General features: G+C 41.0%; 2 protein-coding genes across 2 annotated transcripts in view; one reads left to right on the top strand and one right to left on the bottom strand.

Annotated features, from left to right (window-relative positions):
* trpa1b (transient receptor potential cation channel, subfamily A, member 1b) overlaps nucleotides 1–3,955 on the top strand; it is a 60,797-nt gene extending 56,842 nt beyond the window's left edge. The window contains exon 28 of the mRNA XM_060900580.1: nucleotides 3,897–3,955. Within this exon, the coding sequence (XP_060756563.1) occupies nucleotides 3,897–3,955 (59 nt within the window). The remainder of the gene's footprint in view (nucleotides 1–3,896) is intronic.
* Nucleotides 3,956–4,343: 388 nt separating this feature from the next.
* dcaf11 (ddb1 and cul4 associated factor 11) overlaps nucleotides 4,344–12,142 on the bottom strand; it is a 31,209-nt gene continuing 23,410 nt past the window's right edge. The window contains exon 15 of the mRNA XM_060899956.1: nucleotides 4,344–5,054. Coding sequence (XP_060755939.1) covers nucleotides 4,947–5,054 — 108 coding nt within the window. The 3' untranslated portion in view covers nucleotides 4,344–4,946. The remainder of the gene's footprint in view (nucleotides 5,055–12,142) is intronic.

Below are 12,142 nucleotides of genomic sequence, written 5' to 3'. Positions count from 1 at the left end.
TTAGGGTCGTTGTCTTGCTGCATGACCCACCTTCTCTTGAGATTCAGTTCATGGACAGATGTCCTGACATTTTCCTTCAGAATTTGCTGGTATAATTCAGAATTCAGGGCGGCACGGTGGTGTAGTGGTTAGCGCTGTCGCCTCACAGCAAGAAGGTCCAGGTTCCAGCCCGTGGCCGGTCAGGGCCTTTCTGTGTGGAGTTTGCATGTTCTCCCCGTGTCTGCGTGGGTTTCCTCCGGGTGCTCCGGTTTCTCCCACAGTCCAAAGACATGCAGGTTAGGTTAACTGGTGACTCTAAATTGACCGTAGGTGTGAATGTGAGTGTGAATGGTTGTCTGTGTCTATGTGTCAGCCCTGTGATGACCTGGCGACTTGTCCAGGGTGTACCCCGCCTTTCGCCCGTAGTCAGCTGGGATAGGCTCCAGCTTGCCTGCAACCCTGTAGAAGGATAAAGCGGCTAGAGTTAATGAGATGAATTCAGAATTCATTGTTCCATCAATGATGGCAAGCCGTCCTGGCCCAGATGCAGCAAAACAGGCCCAAACCATGATACTACCACCACCATGTTTCACAGATGGGATAAGGTTCTTTTGCTGGAATGCAGTGTTTTCCTTTCTCCAAACAAAATGCTTCTCATTTAAACCAAAAACTTCTATTTTGATCTCATCCATCCACAAAACATTTTTCCAATAGCCTTCTGGCTTGTCCACGTGATCTTTAGCAAACTGCAGACGAGCAGCAATGGTTTTTTTTGGACAGCAGTGGCTTTCTCCTTACAACCCTGCCATGCACACCATTGTTGTTCAGTGTTCTCCTGATGGTGGACTCATGAACATTAGCCAATGTGAGAGAGGCCATCAGTTGCTTAGAAGTTACCCTGGGGTCCTTTGTGACCTCGCCGGCTATTACACGCCTTGCTCTTGGAGTGATCCTTGTTGGTCGACCACTCCTGGGGAGGGTAACAATGGTCTTGAATTTCCTTCATTTGTACACAATCTGTCTGACTGTGGATTGGTGGAGTCCAAACTCTTTAGAGATGGTTTTGTAACCTTTTCCAGCTTGATGAGCATCAACAACGCTTTTTCTGAGGTCCTCAGAAATCTCCCGTTCATGCCATGATGCACTTCCACAAACATGTGTTGTGAAGATCAGACTTTGATAGATCCCTGTTCTTTAAATAAAACAGGGTGCCCACTCACACCTGACTGTCATTCCATTGATTGAAAACACCTGACTCTAATTTCACCTTCAAATTAACTGCTAATCCTAGAGGTTCGCATACTTTTGCCACTCACAGATATGTAATATTGGATCATTTTCCTCAATAAATAAATAACCAAGTATAATATTTTTGTCTCATTTGTTTAACTGGGTTCTCTTTATCTACTTTTAGGACTTGTGTGAAAATCTGTTGTTGTTTTAGGTCATATTTATGCAGAAATATAGACAAGTCTAAAGGGTTCACAAACTTTCAAGCACCACTGTAGTTGCAGTCTTGCAAATAGTGACTCTAAGATCCCTAGTCTTTCTAACATCATAGTCTGTGACTAAAAACTCCCTGACTAAGGACACCTTGTCTTTAGATGTGAGATTGTCTCAGACTTGAGGTCTTTTTCAAGTCTTTTTAAAGATATTTCGTGGACGGTTAGCGTTACCCACAAACCGTGACCTTTAGAATGTGTGTCTGTTCAAGTGGGGTCTCGAAACCCCTAATATACAATTTTTTTCCCATTTTGAGGACCCAATAAGAAAATAAATGGCCTTCTGAGCATGTAGTCAGATACAAAACAAGTTTATGTTTATGTCTACCAAATTTCTAGTGGCTTGGAATAATATTTCTGGAGATATTAAATCCTAAACATCACTTCCCTGATCAGTTTTTTTTTTAATTAGACGATAATATGTTTTTCATGACAGTGAAAAAATGTGATATTAGAATTCAGTTGTTTGTTTTTTTAACGTCCTTTTTTATGGTTAGGAATACATATATATTTGTTCATATTTATAAGTACAAGTTAAACAGTGATACACGTGTCTGAATAATTTTCTTCTCACTGTATACATTTACTGCCTGCTGTTTCTTCTCTCAGCATTTATCTATGTAAACTGTACATCATAAAAGTAGTTCTTGGTGAGGTTTTTTTTTTTTTTTTACACACCCACATACGTAAACACCCTGTCTAACCTCCCTGCATTTGTGTGGATTAATGCTTTATGGTAACAGGAAGTGTGCACTCATTTAACACGGTGACACACAGTAAATCCACTGGAGAGAGGAATAATAAATTATAAATATTAGTTACACTAGACAGTAGGCCTTAGCATTAAGTCATGTATTGAGTATTTAGCATTAGGTCATTTAGTACGCTCTAAACCGATAGTTTAGTATTTATGGATGGCTTCTGGATTTTTTTCCCCTTTCTCATTTTCTATACAGTATTTAAACTGTATAACGTAAAGTTGAAGTTATTTGAATAAATATGACAAGGGATTATTTTGTTATGGTGTCATCAATTGTCAGCAACAATGCTCATCAACTCACTGGTTACTATCAATCAGTAACAAGCAGTAGACTGGATGTTAATCTACATTTTCCCTCCGTTTCATTTAAATGGATTATTTACAGTATTGTAGGGTGCTATTGGTCTTAAGTGATCAATCTCATTGAATCAGTCTCATTGAATCATACCATTAATTTTGGTGTTTAATAATAAATTACCAAACAGCTACATTATGGTATATTCCAAATTATTATAATATATATCACTTACCGTAGTAGATAAACATTACAGCCAATAGTACATTGAAGGCAATTTGGAGGTCTTTTGAGATTGGGTGACTTCAAGTATATAGGAGCAACAAATAAACACACAGTTTCACAATAATTGAGTTTATTATAACAATGATAAAAAATTGAGTAATAGCAGTTGAATACATTCAAATGGTCAGCAGCAAACAGTGAGTTATGTGTGTATATGGGAGCGCGTGTGTGTGGCCTCATGGCCCGAACAAAGGACTAGCCTTGATTGCTAGCTAAGACAAAAGAATGTTATCTAAGGTGTGTTTGTGTGTGTGTTGGGGGAGGGTGACAATCCACTTCATGTTCTGAAACAAAGAAATTAGCCGTGGCAGCTAACCCACTAGCTTATAACATTACCAAATTCACTGAAATCTTGATGAGGTCAAAATATGTGTAATAATGAAATTAAGGTGTTAGAAAGGATAGAGCATGCAACAACCTATCTATTAAACAACTGAGACAGCAATGTAGAACACAAGATCAGTATGCACAATGAAACAGTTCCTGAGTTTAAATTCACACCACTTCATAAAGCTAATTCCTAAGACTAGTTTTGCCCAAAATGCCAGTCTTACTTTCCAGTATTTTGCCTCTGTGTAGGATGCAGAAATGTTCCGAAATTTCTGGAGTCCACAGGAGCACGCGAGTTGCTTTCGTGAAAGTGCAGAGAATTTCTTGGTCCGATGCTTTGTCGTTCGTGAAGAAAAGTCTCTGATCAAACAATGTGCACAGCGATTTAGTCAGAAGGAATCCGGTCGCTTCTAACCTTTAATTAAACTGCTTTGGGCAGCAGTCGTAACGTTACTTATAATACAAATAAAACCGGTTATAACTCAACCGAGAGAGAGAGAGTGCAACTCAAGTAGTTTTACCGTGGCCAATGGTAAATGAAAGTGCGCTAAAATCATCTTTCTTGCCAGGCAGAAGTTGTGATTTCGGATGGTCCGGAGAGAGTGCCTCTTTTTGTCTGTTACCGCTTGGTTCACAGAGCCAAAGAGACCGAGTTGGAAGTTTCCGGGTCACTTATAGAGTCATGGAGGAAGTGACGTAGGTAATCCCGCCCAGGCATGACATAGGTCATCGCGGAAGTTTGTTGGTGGGATCTGTAGTTTTAAAAGGGACTGTGTGTACCTACAGTATGTAAATGGTGATTAAAAAGTAGCTTTATAACCCCTTTTTAATTTTGCTCTGTAATGCAAAACTGACAATAATAAAAAGCTGTTTAAAAAACACTTCAGCGAACTAAACTTATTCATCTTAGACATGCTTTATTGTTCCCAGCCCTGTACGACACACTTATTTATAAATGTGAGGAAAAGAAGCACCTGTAGAGATATAAACCACTGTAGCAGCCATTTTGACACGGGCCTCGCTTTCTTCTTTAGCACACTTTGGTGCCAGCCGAAGGGCATGACTGCGATTTTGTCGGAGTGTGAAGAGGAGCTTATACGGCTATAAGTTAGACATGATCTGAAAAGTATTAAATGAAACTGATTTTGTACAAACACATACGGACACATCACGAGCTCAGAAACTATCAGACTCAAGACTGAAAAAGGATTTTAATTAACTTTGCTCATAATTTACAAACGCACTCTGGAGAACTGCAGGAACAAATTTCATGAACGTTCTCATTCTCTCTCTCTCTCTCTTTCTCACACACACACACACACACACACTCTCTTCTAATCTTCAATCTTCCACATTACACTCCAAAATAATAATCCCTTTTAAATCAACATTAACACTATTACAATGTTTTATAATATTCAGCTTTAACACAGCTGTCAGTTTGAACATCGTTAGATTTTTTTAAAGCTGTGTTCTCTCATACACGAAACGCAATAACATTATCATCATTATTACTTTTATCACTATGATTACTGTATGTGATCTGTGACCATCTTTACCATCGGAGCATGTTTAAACAATATCTGAAAACGTGAAGCTTCAAAATAAAGAACAAAGATCTATAGTGTGTGTGTGTGTAATAAACATCACTGAGCTTGTGTGTTGCCCTGGGTGGGGTTTTTTTTTTTCTGTGCAGGTTTATTTATTTTTTTTGGCCAGCAGAAAAACATTACCTATATAATTTCAGAATCTCTCTCACACACACACACACACACACACACACCTCTCGGCCACTTCATTTCTCCTCTAGCTTCTCGTCTGGCCTCCAATCACTCACTCGTTCTCTCTCTTTGTCCAGCAGGTGACTGTGTCTGTGCTCCCACAAGCGAATTGCACCATCCCACTGCAGGAGAATAAGGAAGAGATGTTGGTGTTCTTCTAGTATTTTAGGGCCATTTCAAATGCTACCAAACTTCCAATAAGACACACTGCACCATGAAATCCACTTTTTTTAAAAAATGGAAAGAAAAATGTCATAATTGCAACTCCACCAAAAGTCTGTAACTGGCTAAAGTAGGCAACAGAAAAGCAACCAAATGGCGAAGAGTAACTCTGACAAAGTTGGAGAACTCCACATCTCAGATGTGAAACCTTGTTCACAGGACAATGACCATAGGCAAGGCAAGGCAAGTTTATTTATATAGCGCATTTCATACACAGTGGCAGTTCAATGTGCTTTACAGAGGTAAAAGCAAAACAGTAAACAATAGAAAATAAAATTACATAAAATAAACGGGGAAGAAGAGAGAAAAAAAAATAAGAATTAAACAATAGTAGAAATAAAATAATAAAATGAAGTAAAAGTTCAGTAAAAAACAGCAGAATAAAATAGAATAAAAGTTAAGTAAAGTTTAAAACATGCAGAGACTGTAAAAGTTAAGTAAAGTTTAAAACATGTAAAGATGATGATATTTATCAGTTAGCAGAAAGCATCTGAGAACAGCTTGGTCTTTAATCTAGATTTGAAGCTGCCAACAGCAGGAGCATTTTTGATGTCCTCTGGGAGTTGGTTCCATAGCTGTACTGCATAGCAGCTAAAAGCTGCTTCACCACACTTTGTTTTAACAACAGGTTTTACCAGTAAATTTTTCTGCTGCGATCTGGTAGATCTGATTGGGTTAGGCCACTGCAACATATCAGAGAGGTAATTGGGCCCTGTACCATTTAGAGATTTGTATACCAGCAGCAATGCTTTAAAGTCAATTCTGTAGCTTACTGGAAGCCAGTGAAGGGACCTTAGAATTGGAATAATGTGCTCTCTTCTTTTTGTTCGTGTGAGAACCCTCGCCGCTGCATTTTGAACCAGCTGAAGTCGTTTGATGGTCTTTTTTGGCAGGCCTGTGAAAAGGCCATTGCAGTAATCAACCCTACTAGAGATGAAGGCATGTATTAGTTTTTCCAGATCATAGCCCAAATTCACCACAAAGCTGTGAACACCATCCCTACGCTGAAGCATGGTGGTCATAGCATCATGTTGTGGGAATGTTTTTCATCACCTGGGAAGCCGATTAGGGTTGAAGGCATTATGGATGAAGCAAAATACGGGGCCAATTCTAGAAGAAACCTTGGCGTACTAGAGACTGGAGCAGAGGTTCACCTTTCAACAGGACAATGACATTACACATATAACATCAGCTATAATCGAGTGATTAAAAACCAAGAACCTGAAAGTCAAAGCTCAGACCACAAACCAACAAAAACCAACATTTGAAAATTGCCGTTCATTAAATAATCTCTATCTAGTCTGAAAATGCTTGGGTGGTCTAGTGGTTAGCACTAGGGATGGCGAAAACTAAAAAAAATCTTGACCGACCACCGAGCCTCATTAGCCGGTTAAAGTCGATTAACCTATGAGTTTAAAATTCTAGAATTGGAATTATTAGAATCTATTCTAAATCTAACCGCGAGCATCCGCGCATTCAGTCCCAGTCGCTGCCCTCCACTCACATTACCTTTTCTACAGCGCGAAACATTTAGTCAAACGCGGCACTGATGTCGAGGGGTTTGTATTGGAGCGGAGGACAAATGGCTGCAGCTTAGAGACAGTTTCAGTTGGCCATGATGGCGTTGAACATAAAGTCAAGTGCTAGAAGAAGTACATAACATTCAGTGATGGGAATAACGGCGTTAAAATAAAGGCTGTTATAACGCCGGGTAATCTAATTAATTAGCTACAATCGTTATAACGCCGTTACCAATATCAACACGCCATTACTGCGTGGTATTGAAGTTGCTCTGAAGCCGTCACCGACTTGGCTCACAGACAAAAGCTGCGTTTGTCACTCCCCCTCCAGACACCGCTGTCATTTCGTTCTCTCCCCTTCCCTCCAAAAGTCGGCATCTGCGCCTTTAGTTTGTGTGGAGAGAGATGATCTGCAATAACATGCATTGTTGGCTACAGACCGAAACATACTTTCAGAATGCACTGGCCAAGGCAGGACTAAACTCCATGTGCCTTCTAATAATAATTTAAAAAAAAAAAAAAACAGAATAGTAATTTGTAAGCTAAAAAGTCTAGCCTGATACTTTATTTTTCACAAATACAGTCAACTTCTGTCAAGGGTCACACAAAAAACAGTTGTTCTTGGAAATACATAGGCTAACAAGTTAACAGGTTTAAACAAGTTGAAATAGAAAATACTGTGGTCTACAAAATACCCCACTCCGAAAATCACTTTTCTTTCGCCGAGTGTCAGCTGTCTTCAACTGGGGTGGGAGGGCGGGACATGACTGAATGGGTGTTTCTGATTTGTCAGCTGTCGTCTTTACACCGCATGGCATGCCCCAAGCGTTTACAACACAGAATTCCAGGTTCTCCGCTCCAAAGTCAGCAGCTTCAAAACGATTGATTTTTTTTAACCGACAACCAAAAAAAAATTAACCGGTTGACGTTGATTCGGTCAATCATCGGTCAAACGGTCATCGGTTAACATCCCTAGTTAGCTCTGTCGCCTCAGCGCGAACGTTCTGGGTTCAAGCCCAGCGGCCGGCGAGGGCCTTTCTATGCGGATTTTGCATGTTCTCCCTGTGCCTGTGTGGATTTCCTCCGGGTACTCCGGTTTCCCCCACAGTCCAAAGACACGTGGTTAGGTTAATATAGGACGGCCTTGGGCTGAGGTGTCCTTGAGCGAGGCACCTAATTCCCAACTGCTTCGTGGGCACCGTTAGCATGGCTGCCCACTGCTTCAGATGGGTTAAATGCAGAGAGGAATTTCACAAGCGTGTGATGAATAAAGTCTTCACCCAGAAGAATGGGCAAAACTTTCAGAATCCTGGTGTTCCAAGCTAATACAAAGGAAGTCAAACAAATACTGACTCGTGTTGGTCAAACAACCGATTTAATTTCTTTTATATTTTTTGTTGAATTAACCTGTCTCACATTGTAAAACTGCACCTTCAAATGTTAGACATTTTATGTGAATCTGAAGTTAACAATCCCTTTTACCCCTACCTTTTGATTGAGGGGAGGGTTTTAGCAGACGTTTGGGGAGCGTATAATTTTGTTTAGACACCAACAATTTTAAAATGGTGGTGTAGTGGTTAGCACTTTCGCCTTGCAGCAAGATGGTTCCAGGTTCGAACCTCACAGCCGACAGGAGCCTTTCTGTGTGGAGTTTGCGTGTTCTCCCCGTGTCTGTGTGGGTTTCCTCCCACTTCAAATACATGCGGATTAAGTAATAATTATTGTTGAACTTCTTGTACGTCACTCTGAATAAGAGTGTCTGCTAAATGTCTGTAATGTCATAGAGGTCAAGACTAAATAGGGATTGTCATGTGGCATTTTTAAAGATATTTTCAGCCTTTTCTTCTATAAAAAGAAGTGCTATATTCCTAATATATATAACTTGCACACAACCGTTGATCTACAGTGGTATGCAAAAGTTTGTGCACCCCTGGTTAAAATTCCTGTTACTGTGAACAGTTAAGCAAGTTGAAGATGAAATGATCTCCAAAAGGCATAAAGTTAAAGATGACTCATCTCATCTCATTATCTCAAGCCGCTTTATCCTTCTACAGGGTCGCAGGCAAGCTGGAGCCTATCCCAGCTGACTACGGGCGAAAGGCGGGGTACACCCTGGACAAGTCGCCAGGTCATCACAGGGCTGACACATAGACACACACAACCATTCACACTCACATTCACACCTATGGTCAATTTAGAGTCACCAGTTAGCCTAACCTGCATGTCTTTGGACTGTGGGGGAAACCGGAGCACCCGGAGGAAACCCACGCGGACACGGGGAGAACATGCAAACTCCACACAGAAAGGCCCTTGCCGGCCCCGGGGCTCGAACCCAGGACCTTCTTGCTGTGAGGCGACAGCGCTAACCACTACACCACCGTGCCGCCCTAAAGATGACTCATTCCCTTTATATTTTAAGCAAAAACTATTTTTTATTTTCATCTTTTACATTTTCAAAATGACAAAAAAGGAAAAGGGCCCGAAGTAAAAGTTTGGGCACCCTGCATGGTTAGTACCTAGTAACACCCCCTTTGGCAAGTATCACAGCTTGTAAACACTTTTTGTAGCCGCTAATAATCTTTCAGTTCTTACCTGGGGGATTTTCACACATTCGTCCTTGCAAAAGGCTTCCAGTTCTACAAGTTTCTTGGGCTGTCTTGCATGCACTGCTCTTCTGAGATCTATCCACAGATTTTCAATGATGTTTAGGTCAGGGGACTGTGAGGGCCCAGGTAAAACTTTCAGCTTGGGCCTCTTGAGGGATTCCATTGTAGATTTTGAGGTGTGTTTTGGATCATCGTCTAATTGTAGGACCCGCCCTCTTTTTAACTTCAATTTTTTTTTACAGATGGTGTGATGTTTGCTTCCAGAGTTTGCTGGTATTTATTCGAATCCATGCTTCCCTCAACCAATGAAATGTGCCCTGTGCCACTGGCTGCAACACAATCCCAAAGCATGATCGATCCACACCCATGCTTAAGAGTCGGAGAGGTGTTCTTTTCCTGGAATTTGGCATCCTTTTTTCTCCAAACATACCGTGGCCAAAAAGTTCTATTTTGATTTCATCAGTCCACAGGACTTGTTTCCAAAATGCATCAGGCTTATTTAGATGTTCATTTGCAAACTTCAGACGCTGAATTTTGTGGCTAGGATGCAGGAACGGTTTTCTTCTGATGACTCTTCCATGAAGGTCATATTTGTTCAGGTGTCGCTGCATAGTAGAACAGTGCACCACCACTCCAGGGTCTGCTAAATCTTTCTGAAGGGCTTTTGGAGTCAAACAGGGGGTTTTATTTGCCTTTCTAGCAATCCAACGAGCAGTTCTTTCAGAAAGTTTTCTTCATCTTCCAGACCTCACCTTGATCTCCACTGTTTCTGTTAACTGCCATTTCTTAATAACATTACGATCTGAGGAAACGGCTACCTGAAAACACTTTGCTACGTTCTTGTAGCCTTCTCCTGCTTTGTGAGCATCAATTATTTTATTATTCAGAATGCGAGGGAGTTGCTTAGAGGAGCCCATGGCTGTTGATTTTAGGGACAAGTTTGAGGAGTCAGAGAATTTATACAGGTTTGAAATCTGCATCATCTGACCTTTCCTAATGAAGAATTTGAACAAGCCACAGCTCAATAAGCTAATTAAGGTCTGGAACCTTGGTAAAAGTTACCTGAGAACTCAAATGTATTGGGGTGCCCAAACTTTCGCATGGTGTTCCTTTTCTTTTTTCACTCTCCAATTGTACAAAACAAAAATAATACACAAATCTTGCAGAAAACGCTGAAAAGAAATGTGTCGTCTTTACCTTTATGCCTTTTGGTGATCAGTTCATCTTCTGCTCACTTAACTATTCACAGTAACAGACATTTCCAATAAGGGTGCCCAAACTTTTGCATGCCACCGTATTACATTTTTCTCCCTTTCCTGTGAACAATAATGTTCTTTATCTTTGCGACACAGTTAATGTTCCCATATTGCTGGGTTTCAGTCATGTGACTTTTCTTAGCGGTTTTACCGGAAGTGAAATAGCTGGTGGTCTGAACGGCTGCCGTAGTGCAAACAACTAGCGATAACTTATCAGAGTACGCTTGTAATCTAGAAGCCACTGCTGGCTTTAAATATATATTCAGAAGATTGCTGTGTGCAATGGAATCAACCCCTACAGTCTGGGAAAGAAGGATTTGTCATACGATCTCGAAAACTACCCTTCAGTCGAGTTCCCCGACATCTCGAACTATCTGGTGTTGCAGACGTCCTTCTACACCGCAAAACAGATGAAAGCGTGGAAGAGTATGGAGGCTTACAACTTTTTTGTACGTGGCTGGGTAAAGGACCTCGGTATCGAGTCACTGCCGAATGAATCCTGGATTGTTTTTGCCCGTGTAAGTGTAGGGTTTTTTTTTTTAAGCTTTTCGTTCGTGTCTTTACAACAAAGTGCTGCAAACTGAAGTGTAAACAAACTTGATTATCACTTGTGTTCGTTCTTATCTCTCACGCAAATCATTCACAAAGATCATCAGAAACCCCTTTAAAAACCTGGATCTTAGTTAAACAAGACGGAGAAGTGATCACGGCGCAGTGTAACTGTATGGCTGGGTAAGAATTCTGTCGCGACCTTCATGCATATGGACTTTGTGAGGAGGAAACAAAGAAACAGTTGGGGACTTTAGCGCTGCGTGACTAAAAACAGTTCTGTAAAATAACGACACACAGCAAGAAAAGTACTTGGAAAACATTAAGGACGTAGCTGAGAGGGAGATACAAACCTTTCACCAAGTGATCACTGCAAACTCGATTTCAGTGAGAGGTTCAAAAGCCACCTTTCTCGACGTCTTTTTGTGAAATCCTGTGTTTGTTCACCCTTTTATTAGTTCACAGGGAACCCTGAAGAAACTTATCAGTTTCACAGTTTGATCAATTCAAACAGCCTAAAACAACGTAAGCGTAAGGCATTTTTCATGCGAGCAGTGCACCTTGTCTGTACAAACGCTTTGTCAACTGAGCTTTGGCAGACCACCAGCTAAAGTTTTGAATAGCTAATGAGGCGGATGTGACGTCACGTGAAACCCAGCAATAGTCCTCATGGAGATTCTGTTAAATTTGGACTTAAGCTATTTTGACAACCGGTGGTGTCTCAACACATTAGGGGTGTTCACACAGCAACTTTTACTCCGGTGTAGCACCGGGGCTGCCCCGGTAGAGCGTTCACACAGTACAAAGTTATCCCGGTGTAGCCCCTGAAAGCTGCTTAAACCAGTGCAAATCTAACTCTGCTCGGGAGGTGGTTTAAGAAATTTACTCCGGAGTAAATGCTAGTTTGCGGGGCAGCACCGATATAAAATGGGACGTCTGAACGCTACAGGGGTAGACTCGCTACGCGTGAGGAGAGTTGATTACATGCGGGCATTGCATAATTTGCATCCTGGTATTTTGCGCTTCCAAAATGGCGAATATCAACAACAACAGAACT

Source organism: Neoarius graeffei, chromosome 19, assembly GCF_027579695.1.
Source record: "Neoarius graeffei isolate fNeoGra1 chromosome 19, fNeoGra1.pri, whole genome shotgun sequence".
Taxonomy (NCBI): domain Eukaryota; kingdom Metazoa; phylum Chordata; class Actinopteri; order Siluriformes; family Ariidae; genus Neoarius; species Neoarius graeffei.
This window is presented reverse-complemented; position numbering and strand designations above follow the sequence as displayed.